Source organism: Notolepis coatsorum (genome assembly GCF_963971535.1).
Source record: "Notolepis coatsorum genome assembly, chromosome: 5".
NCBI lineage: Eukaryota > Metazoa > Chordata > Actinopteri > Aulopiformes > Paralepididae > Notolepis > Notolepis coatsorum.
In genome coordinates, this window is record NC_140169.1 from 133,426,958 (window position 1) to 133,447,646 (window position 20,689).

A 20,689-nucleotide genomic window follows, 5' to 3' on the forward strand; every position below is an offset into this window, starting at 1 on the left:
TTACATTCAGGTGACAAATCCAAAAGGGTTCTCTCTCCGATTTCTAGCTTTGGGAAGAGAGCAGCTCTTCTTCCATATGAGCTGTCCTGGGGCACAGGGACACTATACTGCATGTGAATGCTAAAAACAGGGGTGAAACTTCCATGTTTGCAGCCACAGGGACAGAACTAGCTTCGCCAAGACCCGCCATGTGAAAACGAGGGTGACAGGAGTCTACATGTAATATTGGATACAATTACGTATCAATCCCATTATGGGGTATTGTGAGGATGTATGTTGCACAGACAAGAACCCAAGTGCTGTGGTGGTGTTATGACACATGAACCAAAATGTCTTAAAGGTGCACTAGGTCGTTTTGTGAGAGTCAGAGAAGTGTCGGAGAGGAAAATTGGATCCCATGAACACCGTTTAAAGCTAAAAAGCTTCCTGAAAAGTAACAACCGGTATTCCATTGCAGAAATGGGCAGAGCCCGCAATTTTGTTAAACACATTCTAGGCTTACGTTTGGTTCACATTGCATTTTTTAAATTTATTTATGATAACATAAGAATTACAGTAAATGTCTTTTGCAGGCTCTGCAAACGAATCCCCCTACTCCAAAACTGCATAGTGCACCTTTAAATACTCTCCATGATGTGATTTCCATGAGATTTGTACAGTAATAGTTTAACTCATCTATAGTGGAATGCATCTCAATTGTCTTTCTAAATGGCATATACTGTACATCTCCAGTTAGTAGTAACAATGAACATCATATTCCACATTCAGATTAACGTTATGTAGATAAACATGAACACTGCATGTTAATTATATATGGTCTGTACTGTAAGTATTTTCAAATAGCAAGAAAACCTTTTTTCTCTCATTCTTTTCTCTCTCCATGTCATGTTGCATCAATTCATCCATTCAGCATTAAAGGTTGAACAAGCAATAACAATATTCCATGTTCTACAAGTGCAACAGAGTCACACACACACACCTTTAAGGACTGACGTTCCATTAGGAGCAGAATGTTCATAGCAAAACATTTCACAGTATTACGGAATCTTTCCAACAGTTTATTGCTGTTTTTTTTTGTTTTGTCTTTTTTTTTTACTCATTTGGGTAACCATTTGCACCATACCAAAATTAAACAATTAAACAATGAGCATAACCCCAACACCCAAATGAAAGTGATGGAATTATCGGAGGAATAATGACATCTCTATTTGTCATTTTAATCTTAACACTTTTGAGTGCCAGCCACGAGAAATCTCGTTAGTTCATGCCATGGGACTTAGGGCTGGGCGATATAACGATAATTATCACGAAATATTTTAATAATCGATAAAGAAAAAAAAATCGAAAAGAAAAAATATATATATATATATATTTTTTTTTGTGTGACCTGCAACAGGGCAGTTTTAAAAGTGGACAGACTTGACTTTCTTGCCTGCAACTTAAAGTAATGGCTTTGCTTGTCCAAATGACAATACTGACCAAATTGAGATTTATTTTTCTCTTGTCCATTTATTTTGTTTGCTTTAATTTAAAATACAGTTTGAAACCGTCTATACACAGTAGGCTATGTGTGCTAGCAGAGCTAGACTCCAGTCACGAGTCACGGTGCACATGTGCGGTGGTTTGTCCACCAAAAAAGCGCCAAAAGATAGAAAAGAAACTAGCAGAGCCAGAACTGTTCAACTTCCCTGGAGCCACAGCCAGCAGAGAAGCCGGTTTACTTTAGAGTTTAAACCAGCTGCAGCCTGAGAACTGGAGTGTGAGGGGATGTAACACTAAATATAGCGGCAACGACAAAGAATTGCTGCAAAATAAACTTTAAAAAAATTATTTTATTTTTAATTATAACAATTTCGATAATTATCGATATAGAGTGATATGATTTGAACATTATCATATCGTTATCGCGATATCATTTTTTGCCATATCGCCCAGCCCAGTTGAGTGCCAACCGACGAGAAATCTCGCTTTTAATCGTTATTTTTTATTATTATCGATTTCCATAAATTTTTCATCAATCTAGCCTCACGTTACCAGTGGGGATCTGTCTGAGCTCGAACAGGGAAAATACCGCCCCCTATCGTCTCTCCGGATGGTATTGCACCCCATTGGATTGGACTGAATGAAATGGATGGGGAAAAAAAAGAGTCCGGATTCCACATTTTACTTGTCAGGCATGTAATCCGAGCCGATCCCATTCATTGCCCAACAGCGTGGAATGTCTTTCGACCACCCAGCGTTGGATCAATAAACACAATCGATATTTGGAATGGCGATCAGGAATTGGAATAATCTTTTTGGAGAACATCTGATCTGAGGTAAGGAATCTATTTTACCAGTCTTGGGATAATCAGAGCTGTTTTCACCTATATATCAACGTGTGTGTGTGTGTGTGTGGCTGTGAGTGTGTGTGTGCTGATCAGGAAATAAGATAATAGATTTTTCAGCCCGCTTCTATAGCGTGCATAAGTACACATACTATCGATAATCTAGCGTTTATTTGAAAACGATTCATAAATAGGCCGAAAAATGACGTGTTTTGTGTATTACAGTAAAGTGTGATTCCTGCAGAATATTTTTTTTCTTTCTGAAAGTTTCAAAAAACGTGCGTTTTTCAAAATGGTATAAAACGGAAATGAACCGATTAAAAAACAATCCGTTTCGACAATGTTGACTGCAAACAAGTCATTGATAAGTGACGGGCGTATTAGACACACAGCCATAATTTAAGATATAGTTTATGCGTTCGCAAATATGCTCGCCCTCCATTGACTACAGCGTTTACATAGCCATAATTTAAGATATAGTTTATGCGTTCGCAAATATGCTCGCCCTCCATTGACTACAGCGTTGGCACTCAAGCGCCTATTTCTGGCACCCCCTGCTGGCACGGAAAGTGTTAACCATGACTTGATGATAAAACACTATTCATAACAGACAAAGAAACAGAGATTTGAGTGGGGAATTTTTTTTGGGGGGCACACTGTAAACAGCTAGCCTGGCTACCAGACTAGTAAACATTATGAAAATGACCAAGAACATCCAATAGAATGTAATCGTCAAACGTAATCCAAGGTTCTAGAATGTTGCATCATTTTAAACAAAAAACCCTCTCTAACACACATTTGTATCACCTCATCGATATCCACTGATGGAATTGCGGTTTACCAAAAAGAAATATGAATGTGTGAAGGTAAATTCAGCACACGTTATAGCTTAAACACTATGGAAGAACACACAGGCAGCGTTGGATGCCTTACATTGGAACTGTAAAATGACAAGATAGTTAATTAAAAAAGAAATATCTATAAACAAACTCAGGTCTACATACAGGTAAGAAGAGGTAAGATGGGGTCAACAACGACAGGAATGTCAGAAGACTATTCCTGCAAGAAATGCCAGTCTTTATTTCCATGCAACTTTTGTTGCCCGTTTTGGGGGGGGACACGCATATCCTTTTAGCTCTTGCTGTGATAACCTTCATAAGGATTGTCTTAAGGAGCTGTCATGGACGGGGATGTTCTTTCCTGAGCTCTGTTGAGGGAGAAGAAAGAAAGAAAAAAAGAAAAAAAATAAACTGGTCCAAGAAGGAACACATCTTCCGCGATCCACAGAGGCGTCACAGCGTGGAGTTTGAGAAACTGGCCCAAGCAGGAACACATCTTCCGCGGTCCACAAAGGCGCGTCACAGCGTGGAGTTGAGAAACTGGCCCAAGCAGGAACACATCTTCCGCGGTCCACAAAGGCGTGTCACAGCGTGGAGTTGAGAAACTGGCCCAAGCAGGAACACATCTTCCGCAGTCCACAGAGGCGCATCACAGCGTGGAGTTGAGAAACTCCAGGAGCTCTGCACGGTTTTTGTCTTGCTGTGGAACCCAAGTCACAAGAGTCAAGTTAACATTTTTATTTCCATGTAGGGGAAAAAGAAAAAGGCCTAATTGCTTCATCGCTTGATTGCCACGTTTCACTAGGATGTGAATACGTCTATGAAAACCAAACGCATATTGCTGTCGCGTGGTGTGGGATAAAATTACCTTTGTAAAAAGATATTGCAGCATAAATTCATTTCATTTCAGCGAGTGTAAAATCAACTGATGAAATGCATCTATGTCTTGTAGTTCATGAAACAGACGTTGCACAAGCTTAAAAACAGCAAAATCCTCTTTGCATTAATTTTGACTAGCTAACCCCCTCTTCCCCATTAATTTTGACTAGCTAACCCCTCTTCCCCCTTAAATTTGACTAGCTAGCCCCCTCTTCCCCATACATTTTTACTAGCTACCCCCCTCTTCCCCATTAATTTTGACTAGCTAGCCCCCTCTTCCCCATTAATTTTGACTAGCTAACCCCCTCTTCCCCATTCATTGACTAGCTAGCCCTCCTCTTCCCCATTAATTTTGACTAGCTAACCCCCTCTTCCCCATTAATTTTGACTAGCTAACCCCCTCTTCCCCATTCATTGACTAGCTAGCCCTCCTCTTCCCCATTAATTTTGACTAGCTAACCCCTCTTCCCCATTAATTTTGACTAGCTAGCCCCCTCTTCCCCATTAATTTTGACTAGCTAGCCCCCTCTTCCCCATTAATTTTGACTAGCTAACCCCCTCTTCCCCATTAATTTTGACTAGCTAGCCCCCTCTTCCCCATACATTTTGACTAGCTAACCCCTCTTCCCCATTAATTTTGACTAGCTAACCCCCTCTTCCCCATTGATTTTGACTAGCTAACCCCCTCTTCCACATTAATTTTGACTAGCTAACCCCTCTTCCCCATTAATTTTGACTAGCTAACCCCCTCTTCCCCATACATTTTTACTAGCTAACCCCCTCTTCCCCATGTATTTTGACTAGCTAACCCCCTCTTCCCCATTAATTTTGACTAGCTAACCCACTCTTCCCCATTAATTTTGACTAGCTAACCCCCTCTTCCCCATGTATTTTGCCAAGCTAACCCCCTCTTCCCCATTAATTTTGACTAGCTAACCCCCTCTTCCCCATTGATTTTGACTAGCTAGTCCTCCTCTTCCCCATGTATTTTGACAAGCTAACCCCCTCTTCCCCATTAATTTTGACACGCTAAGACATTGTTTACATTAAAACCTGGTAGTAAAAACTGCAGTGAGGTGAGTTTACCTGCTTGTCTTTCTTTGACTTCTTTAACTTCATCTTTATCTTCTTCCCTGAGATCATGCTGTACTTGCTGGCTCTTTTCCTGTCCTTCAAGTACTGAAAGACAAAGAAAACAAAACAACATATTGACATACTGTACATAGAAACAGCCATATAACCAACATTAAATAGAGGACTGGGCGCCTTGAAAATGAAATGCAGTAACTGCAAGGAGTGAGTGAGTGAGTGAGTGAGTGAGTGAGTGAGTGAGTGAGTGAATGTTTATGTTTATTAAAGTATCCCCATTAGAGACACATGAAAGAGCCTCTAGTCTTCCTGGGGTCCTGGACAAAACAAATACAATACAAATGTACAACAAAAAATACGAATAAAAAATAAAAACAAAACACATAAATAAAAAATTTATACAAATTCACATTATAAAATCTAACATTCCAGTAAAAAAATTATAAAAAAAAGATAAAATACACAGATAACAGTTACATACTTTTTTTTATCCACTTTTTTTCTATTTTTCTCCCATCCCAATTTAGCCGTGCCAATTCTCCCCTCCCCTGTCTTGAACATTGCTCGCATTTGCCCCCCACTGGCCGGTTGTAGGGAGGATAGAAGCCCATCGCATGTCCCCTTCGATACATGTGTAGGCAGCCAGTCACATCTTTTCACCTGCCAGCGCGGACTCTCATTTGGCGAGGAATAACGTGTAGGAGGCTCACTGCCCCCGCCATTTTTCTGTCTCTGCTGTGCAGGCGCCCCAACCGACCTGTAGGAGTCGCTGTTTACAACGTCCAGATTACCACCCATCGACTTCCCACCCGCTAACTCTGCCAATTGAGTTAGTATGACGGCCGGCCCAAGCCGGAGGCAACACCGACAGCCGGATTCGATACCGGTGTCTCATGCGTTGGTGACGAGCGCAATGTCCGCTGCGCCACCCAGCCGCCCCTTAACAGTTACATACTTGACATGTTTGCAAGATATCTCTTAATATTCTTTTTGAAAGTAATTTTATTATGTATTGTGGATGAGATGTTTTTCGGCAGAGCATTCCAGAGTACTATTGACCTATATATGTCAGTGAGTTTGAGGAAATTTGATTTTGGTGCTGATTTTGTTCTGATGTTACCAGAAGTGGCCCCTCTAGTGTTGTAAGTGTAACCATGTTCAGAAGTAATTTCTAACTGCTGAGCCAAGCTAGATGGCTTACCAGTGCTAATAATGTTCCGCAGTAGCATTAGAAGACTCATCGATACTTTATTTTCAACCATCAGCCATGCCAGATGTTCATGCATAAAACCAATACTTGTCCTGTATGAACAGCCTAGTGCCAGGTGAGCCGCTTTATTCTGAGCAACCTGCAACTTTTTTAAATTCGATTTTGTAGCTGACGACCAGATAACAGGGCAGTATTCTAAATGAGACAAAACCAAAGAATGAATAACAGATTTCATTATGGAGGGAGTGATAAAAGCAGAACATTTCCTAGTCATAGAAATTCCTCTTCCCATTTTAATGACAATATTATTTTTATGTTTAGACCAAGATAAGGAGCTATCAATAGTAACTCCAAGAAGTTTTAGTGTGTTCACTTGTTCATTTTGTGTGGTGCCAATTGACCGTTTTAACTGAGGATGCATGCACAACATGTGTCTAGAATAGATCCAAGCACAATGGCCTTTGTCTGAGAGATATTTAACACCAACTTGTTGCACTCAATCCATTCATAAATGTCTGTTAAGGCCCTGTTTAAGGTGTCAGTTACATCTTGCTCAGATGTAGCTGCAGTGGGCTGACCCCTATTAGTAGAATAGTCGACTAATCGATCGAAAGGAGCCGTAGTCGACTGCCAACCCCTCTTAGTCAAATGCAAAAAAATATATATATATAATAATATTACCGGTATATATATATATATATATATATATATATATATTTTTTTTTTGTATCACTTTCCAAAAGAAAAGAGGCCTAGAAGTGTGGCTAACGCCAATGGCACACATACCAGAGGCTAACTGCCTAAGAAAACAGGCACAGAAAGATGATTTCACCCATCTAATGAACACACTAGAGTAGACAAATATCAAGATGTATCCATCAGTGGACCAATTGCATGCTTTTGCAGAGGACAAGAAGCCTTCCGTCGACTCCTTCAGACATTAAGCACCCCCACAGCCCAAATGGAATGATAAAAAATATATATTATACTTTTTTCTTTTTCAAAATTTGTTTTTCGGCTAATTTCGGCCAATCAAAGACTGAAGCAATCCTTAGTCGGGGACAGCCCTAAGCTGCACTGTATAATGTTGTGTCATCAGTATACATAATTGTTTTAAAAATGTTTACACCCAATGGTAAATCATTGGTAAAGATGGAGTATAACAAAGGCCCTAGGCAGCTTCCTTGTGGAACCCCACAGTTAACACATTGAGTGCCACGCCCCTTCCGGGAAGTGACCACTTCTGTGCCGCCCATTAAACCCATGTAAACGTAGTTGTAGTTTGTAGAACTAAACCTATATTTTATAGTATCGCTATGGGTCTAATAACGCCCTCGAGTCTCATTGAGCTACTTCTTGTCAACGTGCAAAAAACTGATAATTTTTTCATCCATACATTTCCGTTTGATACCGTTTTGAATATGAACATAGTCCAGCCGCTTCTGAGCAATTCCAGGGAAAAGACACGAAAACAGCGTTTTTGTGTAATTCAATAAACACGTTGTCATTTTTCGCCTGATTATCGGATCTTCCTGAAATCAACGCTAGATCATCACTATTATCCTTTGTGGCGCACACATGCAATGTGGTTTAGACACACTCAGAACAGTATGCACAAGGTGCCCCGCTGAATTATGAATAGATATAGATAATGAGAGAAATACCGGGACAGAAACGTAGATCTACATTTCCGGCACTCAACGATCGGACGACAGAAACATAGTTCTACATGAACGGCACTGAAAGTGTTAATGGTGAGTGAGCTCTCCAATAAATGTGCACGTTGTAAGGATCTCAAGGGTTCAAATATTGTTGGCTTATGTTGTCATTCTGTCTGTAACCTGCAGAGAACTGCTTCAAATGAGCACAACACACATTCAGACCAGATGTGAGAATTATTATACCAGTGTGACTCGAGATCAAATCGCTTTTCCACCTTTTGTTAGGAGAATGGGCATTTATTTTGAGGTCGGATTGGAACGTATGCTCTCTTCATAAATGAGGGCCAACATGCATACTTTCACTACCAAAAATAATTCAAAGACCAGAGAAGACTGGATAAAATGTTAAATAAATCCTATTAAGCTCATGAACAAAGCATTAAAAAAAGGTTTGCTCAAGCCTTTATTGAAATAATTTCAGTGCAATTATGTATGGATACTCATTTACTGAGGATGGCCAGATAATGTTGATATTTTAACTTAAAAAATTATAATACATAATAAATGTATATGATCATGCAACATACAGAGCATCCCACCAATGGAACTCAATTCCTCAAACAATTAGAGTGTCCACATCATACCATTCATTCAAGTGCAGGATTAGGGAATGGCTCATTGAAAACCAGCACTGTCAACACTGAGGTGTATGTGTGTGTGTGGATATGGTGCGTCTGTCTATGTCTGGGTCTCTTAATATGTCATGATGTGCTCTGTCCTTGTGTCCATGACTGTATTGTGACCTGTATCCCTATCGTATGTCTATGTGCTTTTGTTGTGTTTTTATTCTAATGTTATTTATCTTGATTTTATTGCTAACCCTTTTTTCACACAGGATTTTAGCCTGTACCTTCTGGCAGGGGGACTGCCAATGGAAATTCACCTTTTGGCTAAAATTGGGTGCATTTACATTTGTAAAATGTTTTATTAACACTTTGGGTGCCGGGAAACGCCTAAACACGTCATTCCCGGCCATGCTCAAGTTGCCGAAGACGCCTTACAGCGTCTTTAATATCAATATTTCAAAAATCTGGGATCGGATTCATATGTCCCCTCCGCTGGCCTGAGATCCACCAGGAGGACCCACTGAGCTCTCTGGCGGTTCAGGAGCGCCATCTGGTGGCCGATCGGCGTAATCGCTTAACAGGAAGTGCCGTAGAGGTTGTGCTGGACGGCCGTATTACTTCCGGGCACTCGCTAATAGGTCCCGGGACTCGATCTCGACACACTACATAGCGATCGATTGCCAATAACTCGATAAACAACATGATTTGGACGTATATACCATTATACAAGCTGGAGATGGACCGGGTAAATCTACATCCCATAATGATAAAATGTCTACTCTACGATGATCGCCCAACGGCGCGCGGAGACTGGGGTGAGTTTTAGCGTGTAAAGTTACCGTCTTCGATACTAACTGCTATTATCAACATTTGACCCACATTAGATGATTGGTATAACGCTGCCCACGGAATTATAAACGCCCCCTAGCCCATCCGGTCAACATCAGATGACGTGTAGTAACTTCTAGAAGTACGTCTAGTTGGAATTTTTTATATCGCGCTGATTGCCATAAAACTGTATTGCATCATCAATATAATGTATTTGGGGCTATAGATCACGTTCTGGAGAAAGCTGCAAAAAGAGATGAAAACATACTTATACATTAGACCATACTTTACTATGAATGTGAATGAAAAAGTTTAACGTTGCTACACAATGAACAATACATATAGGACTTTGAATGGGCCCTAATAATGGCAATGTAGCAATAGAATTTAAAAAGTTATAGCCCTGCAAAGAAGGGGACTTTCTCTATAGACAAATAGAGCCGGCAACCTACGGTTGATAATGAATTTAACCCATGGCAGCCAAAGTGTTAATGTACTGTCCCCCTTGAACAAATAAAGTAAACCTAACCTAAAATTAATCCCTTGAGCCCTAGTCTTATTTTCTGAAAATCCACCTAAAAAGACATACATAAGTAAATGGAAGATTGCTCCACTTCTACAAGGTCCATTTGCATGTTCTTGGTATCTAGGGACATCTATGGATCTCAGGGAATCCCAGTGTGGGTCTGTTACTAGGCTTGAGTAAATTGTAATGAACCAAAGGAGAATATAAATTATTTTCTTTATCTTTGACAGTGAATAACACCATGCTAAAATTGACCAGACATGAAAAATATCCACCACCTTCTTGAGATCACATGTACAGAAAATCTAAGCAAATGAATAAAGGGAAGATGATTATAGCCAACTCACACATCTATGGATCGGGCCAAATCTCCTCTTTCAAATGGCAGAGTTCCATTTGGGATTTAGTATCTCCAGGCGTGCATGACGGAACCGTGAATGAAATCTACTGTATGTACAGTTCCATTCTTATAATGGATATGGCTCCGGCATTTTGAATCAGTTTGCCACGCGGATTGTTGCTAAATGTTCACAGAAGGTAGACACACTAACTGCGCTCCAATCTATGCCAATAATGTTCAGTTTTGTGGTAGAGAATCCCGAGAAATAAAAGAAAAACGTTTATAGATGTCCCTAGATACCACGAACATGCAAATACCTTGTAGAAGTGGGGCAATCTACCATTTACTTATGTATTTTTGGCGGATTTTCAGAAAATAGGGCTAGGGCATAACAGGTTAAAAAATCGTTGTAGGAACAGTTTGTCAGAGGGAGGTAGGGAGGGGTTTTAGTGTGTGGTGTGATAACAATGTTGAAATTGAGAAGTTTCGTTTTTTGTTTTGTTCTAATGAAAGTACCGGTATCGGTTCAAATGTGAGCGGTACCCAACCCTAGTACTCAGGAAACTAAGACTGTCTCAACCCCAACCTGTGCAGTTGGATTCTAGACTTCCTGTCAGACTGTCACCAGGTGCTGAGGAAGGGAACACCTCAGCCCCCAGGGCTCGAGACGAACACCGTCCCGTCATCCCAGGGACGATACAATATGTATTTGGGACGAACAGAAATCCTCCCCGGGACGCAAGCGGGACGAAGAGGATTTATTTTTCTCACTTGGAAACGTCAATTGAGCCGAATACTGTTTTTATTGCTTCTTTTATAAAGTTGATTCTGATTCTGAGTAGTAAGTTCCACATTTTTGGCTGAAAAGACTGAAGCATTGCATTTACACATTTAATTATCTAAGTAGGCATACAGTAAACGGCCAAAAATTCTCTAAATTCACATACTTTCTAACAGTTGTCCACGACGACTCAATTCAGAATTGAAGTATGGTGTCCAATGTTCCCTCTAATTTTTTTTTGGTCTGAGCAAACCCTCAAACCTCCTGAGCAGACATCAGCAACTACTGAGCAACATACGTCACCTGCCGATTAACCGGTTAGTTGATAAGCGGAAAAAAATCTGAGAATCTTAATTTCCCTCAATGTCTGACATAAAAATCTATACATTTTGCTGATACACAGAAATAATACAAAAAGGCATATTATATTCCTTAATCAAATATTTATTTGACCATTGATTGATGATACAGAGCAAAGTCGTGTCACTAACTTTTGTCTTTTTAGGAGGCTGACTCGTCATTATTTTATTAAGTGAATTATCATGCGACTTCAAGGGTGACCATATTGTGATTTTATTTTTTTAAAGAGGACACTCTGCCTTCAGCCTCAAGATACTTAATGATACTCAAAGTTTACTCAAAGATGTCTTATCATTTTAATATATTTAAAGTATGCCTCGTCTGTATGGATATACAATTATTGTTTATATTATTTTATAACTAAATAATATCTCTCTATAACCAAAGTTACTCAACATGCTGTATTATGCCTAAAGTAATCTGACAAATCTCAAGAAAATAACTAAATCAACCTATGACAAAATAATATATATTTTCAAGTCTTACTGGACAAAATAAATAAGAAAAATATGAAGTAATGTTCTAAATAATACCTCTTCTGTATTAGAAAATTCAGCTTTAAAAAATATATCTTTGTATCTTTTCAATGTAATGTAAATTATAAAACAGTAACCTCACAAAGATACTAATTTAAAAGTGCACTATGCAGTTTCGAATTTGTTACATTTGCATAACTTGCAATTAGTGTACAAAACTAATTTATTACACACATAATCCTTAGAATGATTGTATCATAACAAGCATCTTATCAAACCAAAACATCATTTTGAAGCATCAAAATAGTTTTAAATTATTTTCTTTCTCTCTCTGTATAGCTGCATACTTCAATCAATTTGGTCAACTTTGCCATCAAACTCTCGCCTCGCACACCTTTATTTGTAATGTTTTTCTGTGTCCATGTGAGCTTTGAGATCGCCAGCACCTTTATTAGACACCGAAACATGGTCAAGCTTTGCACGCGTTGCACTCCGCTTCCAATTAGTCTCGACCGGGACGGTAAATTAGGAATTTTCTCTGCAGTTCATCTGTAATGTACATTTTCGCATTGTGAGCAGAATCAATGCTGGTCGGACCTGTCCGCTTCCTCATCTGTTGAGTGAGCGCAGCACAGCACTGAAAGCGGGCTTCTCTGGGTAACGTCACACACAACATGGTACCGTAGTATTCGTGCAATGCGCCAGTCAATTTAACTACATGCATATTTTACACAAACGTTTCTGTGCGCAACAGATTTCAGATGTGCGTGGGAGCGTTTTGCCATGTGTGCGCGCGCACGGGCGCACCTTAGAGGGAACATTGATGGTGTCCCCTGCTGAGCCAATGTCACCATAATACCGTGTGTGTTTAGGTGTGAAAATACATAAAACCTTGACATTGGTGCTTTAAGACATACAAAAGCTACTTTTAAGCTCATTTAGTTAAGCTGTGTTACCTTGGAGATCTGAATAGGTCCAGGAGTAGCTTCTTCAGGAACTTTTATCTTCTTGTCCTTTTTACGTTTCGGTTTCTTCTCCTTTTTCCCTTTCTGGTTAAAAAAATTCAAAATAAGTACATTTAGTAAAGTCTAGTAAATAACTCATATCATGGGTTAATTTCACAGGACCTTCTGACATCAAAGTGACCAAACCTTTTTCGGTTGTTTCTCTCTTTTCCTTTTCTTAGACTGCTTTCTCGATTTACTGCGAGAATCTAAGAGGGAAAGAAAAAAGCACATACATTACAGCTTCAACATATCTGACATGTTATTTTCCATGTACTTACCAGCCGGTAACATTCGCCGACTGGTTCTCAAACTTCTCTTTTAATATTTTTTCTTGTCCAATCTGCATATTGACCTATCCCCCCCCCCCCCCTCTCTTTTGTTGATGCTCCAATCACAACTGCTTTCCTCTGACAAAGGGACAAAAATCAGCAGTCTTACCTCCATCTAAAGTAATCTACAAGTAAGCTAGCGACCAACTGCTGTCCCTGTGGTCCGCTGTCCACACAAATCAAATCAAATGTATTTGTAAGGCCCGACAACACATGGGCCGGACACGTCTTCTTTAAACAAGTCAAGAAGAAACATCACAATAAATCAAGAACAAAACAAAAACACCATGAAGTCCATTTTTTTTTTTTTTTTATAAATCAAATAAATTAATGAATGCAACACTCCCAGACATACCACACGTGAAGGTAAGGAAAAACTCACTAAAACATAGCAATAGGAAAAATGCACCACAGGCAATGTGGAGGAGAGAAACCTTAGAAGGGCCGTTCAAGGGGGGATCTCCCTTCTTAGATGTCGGTGATAGTAGTGTTGCAATAAAACAGGCGAAACAGTTGCTAAGCACACCTCCATTCCTCCCAGGTGTCAGGCTTGTCATTCACTTGCATTCATTTTGAGAACCATGTCTAAACTAGGGATGTGCATAAAGGTTATTTTGATAGCCGGCTATCCGCCGTTATTAACCAGATAGCCATGTTTTTTCCCCCTCTTTTAATTAATTAATGTTGGTCTGCCGTGCGCACAATCTGCCCATTTCACATTCTAATTATCTCTCTCTCTCAACATGACAATAAAAATCTATCTATCTGGTAGCAACACTAACTCCACAGTACAGACTCCTGGCGGAGACAGAGATTGTGAAAATGATGACGCAGCCACTCTCGCTTCCAAAACAAACGCCATGTGCAGCGCTTATTGCACTTATATCCATATTGATCATCAACACTACTCAGAGAATAAACAGTGCGCATACCATTTTGTTAATTTGTCCGAAACAGCCATGGAGCCATCGGTCGCGTTCTGCTTCATAACGTTATTCCCAGGGTCTTTCTTGGGCAGTATTTTATGTCCTTTGATAACGACTTTAGATAGAGGTAAGTTGAAAAGTAAGTAATTAAGTTGAGGAAACTTGACACGTTCTGGTGTGGTAGTGAAAGGTTAACCTTCTGTAGTGTGTTAACAGTAAGAAGCATTTTGTATGAAAGTATTCTGTACTTCTGTATGACAACTATTAAAGAAACTTGAAACTAGTGTGGTAGTGAAAGGTTAACCTTCTGTAGTGTGGTAGTGAAAGGTTAACCTTCTGTAGTGTGGTAGTGAAAGCGTTAACCCTTTGTAGTGTGGTAGTGAAAGCGTTAACCCTTTGTGGTGAAAGGGTTAAGAGCAAGATATACACTCACCACTACTACTGCTGCTGCTGGAGCGACTCCGACTACTGCTGGATGAGTGTGATGACAGCGAGGAGGAAGAGGATGAAGACGACGCAGATGATGATGAAGACGAGGAAGAGGATGAACTCGAAGAGGACGAGGAAGATCTGCTACGGCTGCGTTTCCGCTTCCGTTTGTCTTTCGCTGAATAAAAACAAAAAAAAAGTGTGAATAGTTAGAATTTAGCTACATGACCATTGATTGTAACTATTGTGATTAGTTATGAATCTTGAATCCATGATCCTAGTTTTGCTAATGCTGCCAAAGAGGTGGCACTTTTGAATATTATGGTCATTTGTCATTGATTGACAGCGTGAGCAACCAAACATCAGGGGCTGAAATTCATCACAATTTATCTGCAAAGTAATTTTCCTGTCAACATACATTTTTACTATCTTTTAATTGTTGACTATTTGTTTTACTGGTATAAAATCTGCCATCACCACCTTGGCTATTGTGACAGTAAAATGTGGTGCAGGGCAGGCTGTGTGCTGCTGAAACGTGCCCGTTGGGTTGTTTGCTGCCCGTGCAATAAAATTATTATGAGGCCGTTATCCTTGAGTGCCGGTAATTCCTTCCAATGTTAAAGAACTCATCTAGTCTGTGCTCCCATGCAGTAAGAATTTATTTTAAACAGTTTTGCGTTGTGCTTGCACCCTTCTTAATCTCCATTGTGACAATAAAGACAATGGACTCCCTTAACATTACAGACTGTTGTTGAGGCTTTATATATATATATATATATATATATATATATATATATATATATATATATATATAAAATAAAATAGAAAGTAAAGTAAATAACTCATCTAGTCTGTGCACCTGGTAAGAATTCATTTGAAACAGTTTTGCATTGTGCTTGCACCCTCCTTAATCTCTATTGTGACAATAAAGACAATGAACTTCCTTAACATTACAGACTGTTGTAGTGGCTTAATATATATCAAATAAAATAGAAAGTAAAGTAAATTTCATTTATTCGTTTATTTGGAAGGGACAGCATGTATTAATGGACAATACGGCGAAATTAACTTTTTGACTCACCGGCCAGTGGCGGGTAGATGGGAAGAATCTACCCGCCAAGCATATTTCTTACCTGCCAACTTTATTTTGATTAAAAAAATAATTATTATTATTTTATATAATTTTTTTTTTAATTAAATATATATATTATATAATCATACTTGTAGTTGTATTATCTGCGAGACATCGCCACCTCGCTGTCTGCAAACAGCTCCACTGTCTGTGTGTATACTCAAGTGGCCTCCAGCTCCAGCAAGGATTCTCCGGCACTGCAGCTGGACCCTAAACTCTTACATTCAGCATGAAAGGATTCTCCTGCGCTGCACCTGGACCCTAGTCAGCAGCCCTCATGCGATGTAAGCCAGGGGCTCGAATACGCATGTTGTAGGACATTGATGTCAGGAGCTGGATGGCGTTGGGACAACGCCTCTGAACTATTTAGTTTACTGGGACATTTCGTAGTGACTAGTGAGCTAACGTGGGCTAACATAAGCTACCTAGCCAACGGAGGTATTATGCACTGGACACTTGCTGGAGCAGTTGTTGATGTCGGGAGCTATCAGTAGCTAGCCAGCTGGATAACGTTACACAATGCCTCATGTATTAAACTAAAAGTGAATAGTTGACTGGGTCATTTTGTAACAGTAGCTAACATTAGCTCACGGAGGTCCCTCTGACTAGACTAACGTCAGTCACGGTGACTGTCCGAGGCAATAGCCTCTGTTTACATGCAGCAGCATACAGAAACAGGTGCGGGAGGGGTAGGAGCAGCAATTAGAACTCCGCTCAGAATTGGATCATGATTTACGGTTTTCACATGACTATTTGATTGCCCGCCACACGGCGGGCAGACCTCTCAGTGGGAGGCGCCAAACGTAAAAACTGAGCGCCAATGGCGGGCTCCAGTTTCGCCCCCTGCATAGAATGCACTGTAAATACACAGGATTTAGCAAGGGATGCAAATTTGCATCCTCAGTCCCCAAACATAAAACAAATCAAATACAAAACTGGAGCAATATAAAACATGTTAAAACAAAAGAACAATCATTTACAAATACATTGCTACAAAGCTAAAAGGACCAAGACCATAAAAGGTCCTATATATGGTCACATGCTTGGTGTTCTAGAAACCTTTTTATTTATTTGTACTTTGAGTTTAAAAGTAGTAAAAGTTGGATGGTGGTAGGTACACTGTTCCACAACATACTTCCCTGCACTGACAATACATTCTGACCGAAAGTGGTGCGTCAGCGCTAGGGATGCCCCCCGGACCCCGGTTTTAAACGGGAACCGGTACTATATTAGAAAATACCGGAGTATTTATAAGCTCCGACGTCCTCGGTACTGCTATCGATACTCTAGAGAAATTATTATTATTATTATTATTATTATTTAAAAGTTGCGAACGATCTCTCCTCTCTCTGTCTCTGCACGAGAAGCGAGTCGCAGCGAGTCATTATTACACACACTCCTCGCGAGTCGCGCTACACATACATACGGGTACTCCTTAATGAAAGCGCTGTCAATAGTATGCAGCTGCAGCACGTCAGACCGCAGCGCTTACAAGCCCCGCACATACAAGCCCCGCACACCTGATGTGCTGCAGCTGGAAGCATCTCAGCGCTGTCTCCGTGCTGACGCGCGCTGCACACAGACACAGACAGCTCTGCATGGACTGAGTCGTGATGGCGGATAGAGCGAAGCGTTCACAAGTGCAACAAAACATTTGCCAGTAAGGGTGGCAATACGAGCAATCTATCAAAACATTTGTTTGCAAAACACTATATTAGTTTGCAGAAATGCGCCGTATTCGACTGCCTTGTGCGCACTGCGCAGTGGTCCATCTGCATCCACGTCCACTGCAGCCGGTAAGCCAAGATACGGAGTTTCCTAGGCTAATAACGAATTATTACAAATAGGCTAATAAACAAAATAATTGTTTAGCTACAAATACTACAATCTAAAAACTTTTTATAGATCGTCAAGCTGAGGTCAGCCACCAATGTGTCCCAGTGAGCCCACCACACATCCTCCCTCTACCTCCACCACCCAAAGTCCTTTCTCCCTAGCAGCTAGAGGAAAGATGACAGAGGATAGGGTGAACGAGTGTCACAGGGCTGTGACAAAGTTTGTTGTCAAAGGCCTGCACCCGTTCTCTACAGTGGAGTCCAAGGACTTTAGGTAACAACTAATCATTCAGTGTATATCGTTTTTTTTGTATACATAGTTGTCTAACTTGTCTGTTGTTGTTATAAGTTATTATTGAAGCAGCTATTCCCACCACTCCACACAAATTTACAATAATTCAATCATTTCTAATCTTTACTGTAGGGAGATGACCAATGCTCTCAACTGCAAATATAAAAATCATAAAAAAATTATCAAAAAGAACCGATAAGAGTATCGATAAAGTACCGAACCGTTAAGCAGTATCGATAGGAGTAGTAGTATCGATAAAATCCTAACGATACCCATCCCTAGTCAGCGCTGCACCTCGCAATCCTCTCTAGAGGTCGACCTAGTCCTATGACCACGATCAGACTTATTTTTTTAATGAAATCTCCCAGGGGGGGGGGGGGGGGGCAAGGGTCTGTGTAATGTCTTGTAAATCATACAGACCTGTTTGAATGACTTGAAATTAGAAAAACTAAGAAAACTGTATTTTTCCATTATGACACAGTTATGATATTTAAGAGGCTTTTTGTCGAGGACCTTGATGACACCTGTAAAAGACCAGTTTGTGTGACAGTACTCAATATGAGATAGAATCAGACAATGTAAGTATGTTTTAGCAGCACTAGTGGCTATAAAGGGTCTGATGTGTTTAAAGTTCCGTAGGTCGAATCTGATGGTATTTGCAATTTTCTTAACATGTTTTTTGAAGGTGAGTGTCGGATCTAATCTGATACCGAAGTATTTGAACTGTTGTACCAGTTCAAGCTGCTCCCCTCCCAGAAACACATTGGAACTTTGCATGATGATGATTGGCCTTTTGGAAAATGTCATACATTACAGACAGTTTGCTTGGTGTTCAACAGAAGACATGAACCGATTAGCCAGCTTTTTATACTGATCAGCACAGATGTCACAGTCAAGGACACCTCAGAAAGTTAATAACTCATCTAGTCTGTGCTCCCAGTAATAATTCATTTTTAAACTGTTTTGCGTTGTGCTTGCACCCTCCTTAATCTTTATTGTGACAATAAAGACAATAACATTACAGATAGTTATATATAAAATAAAGGTAAAGTAAAGAACTCATCTAGTCTGTGCACCTGGTAAGAATTCATGTATTGGATTCAGACAATGTAAGTATGTTTTAGCAGCACTAGTGGTTATAAAGGGTCGGATGTGTTTAAAGTTCCGTAGGTCGAATCTGATGGTATTTGCAATTTTCTTAACATGTTTTTTGAAGGTGAGTGTCGGATCTAATCTGATACCGAAGTATTTGAACTGTTGTACCAGTTCAAGCTGCTCCCCTCCCAGAAACACATTGGAACTTTGCATGATGATGATTGGCCTTTTGGAAAATGTCATACATTACAGACAGTTTGCTTGGTGTTCAACAGAAGACATGAACCGATTAGCCAGCTTTTTATACTGATCAGCACAGATGTCACAGTCAAGGACACCTCAGAAAGTTAATAACTCATCTAGTCTGTGCTCCCAGTAACAATTCATTTTTAAACTGTTTTGCGTTGTGCTTGCACCCTCCTTAATCTTTATTGTGACAATAAAGACAATAACATTACAGATAGTTATATATAAAATAAAAGTAAAGTAAAGAACTCATCTAGTCTGTGCACCTGGTAAGAATTCATTTGAAACAGGTTTGCGTTGTGCTTGCACCCTCGGACTTCCTTAACATTACAGACTGTTGTAGTGACTTTTACATCCAGAACACAGCCGAATCTAGACTACTTCTGGACTAGCGGCCATGTATAAACTTCACTCAACACAGGTATGATCATAGATATCTATATAGAATAGATATCTATGGGTATGATGGCTAGATGGGAGGGAGGTACAGGTGAGCGGACCACGACATGAAAACAGGACACGTTGAAATGTGTAACGTTACTATAAGTGTTTCTTGCCTGTGCTGGCGCTCCTCGATCTCCTTTTGTCATTTGTACTTGAGCTGGATTCACGTCTAACTTTGGTCTCCACTTTCGTCGACTAGAAACAAAAACAAAATAACACATAGGATGCATTTGGGGAAAAATACCAATCTGTATGACGGGGTGAAACCTGATCCTGTATCGTTCGTGCCGGGGGAGGGGTTGTAATGCACTTCAATGCTTTGGAAAACCTTTAAATAAACAATCAAATCTCGTTGTCCACTGTAAATAAATCATGCATGAAAGATGGCATTAATCAGGAAAACGACATTTGAGTTGCGCTATCGGCCAAGGTGCTTACGTTAGCTTGAAACTTTCACGCCAAAAAAGCAAATGTAACTGCATACGTGGTGTAGTCAACATTAGCTTACTCACCATGGTGACAGCCAAGTGTTGTTGATAACTAACAGATCAGATACAATAGTTAATAATCTGACATCGACTAGCAATGTTGTTGTTTAGGGCTCAGCGGCTAACGCAAGCTAGCTAGCCTGCCATGTTAGGTGACATTTTGTTTCCCACAATGCACACGCCGGGCATCCGGGTAGTTGCCAGGGTTCTCTGTATAGACCACTACACTTCCGCGTTACATTGAAATCGGGGAGGAGATTGCGGGGGGAGCATATGAATGAATGTGAATGAGAGCCGTGATGTAAGTGGTTGGGGTTGCCGATACGGCTGTGGGGGTGCTAGACTGTAGAGACATGAGAATAGACGTTTATGCGCCTCAATCTCCTGAACACGGCATGACCCATTCCTAATCGATCAGAACTAAATCGGCAGAGAAAAAGCCCATTTTAAAGCACCTATTCCGCATGCACATGCGCAGATTGCCCATGGAGTCTGGAGTCTCTGGACGACGCGAGATGACGCGC

The 20,689-nt window shown here is 40.2% G+C and overlaps 1 protein-coding gene across 1 annotated transcript; it reads right to left on the reverse strand.

Annotated features, from left to right (window-relative positions):
- Positions 1-39: 39 nt before the first annotated feature.
- Positions 40-20,340, reverse strand: LOC311228695 (uncharacterized protein). Its single transcript, XM_084314633.1, has 7 exons — positions 20,190-20,340; positions 19,791-19,872; positions 14,638-14,811; positions 13,094-13,155; positions 12,899-12,991; positions 5,132-5,224; positions 40-3,866 (listed from the first exon to the last, which is right to left on the reverse strand). The coding sequence occupies exons 1-7, from the start codon at positions 20,190-20,192 to the stop codon at positions 3,816-3,818; spliced, it is 558 nt and encodes a 185-aa protein (XP_084170759.1). The 5' UTR covers positions 20,193-20,340; the 3' UTR covers positions 40-3,815.
- Between the last annotated feature and the right edge of the window lie 349 nt (positions 20,341-20,689).

Coding starts and splice junctions, on each gene's coding strand:
- LOC311228695 (XM_084314633.1), bottom strand. Junction 12,992..13,093: donor GAGAGAAACAACCGAAAAAG/GTTTGGTCACTT, acceptor TTTTTTAACCAG/AAAGGGAAAAAGGAGAAGAA. Junction 3,867..5,131: donor AGTCAAAGAAAGACAAGCAG/GTAAACTCACCT, acceptor TGGGTTCCACAG/CAAGACAAAAACCGTGCAGA.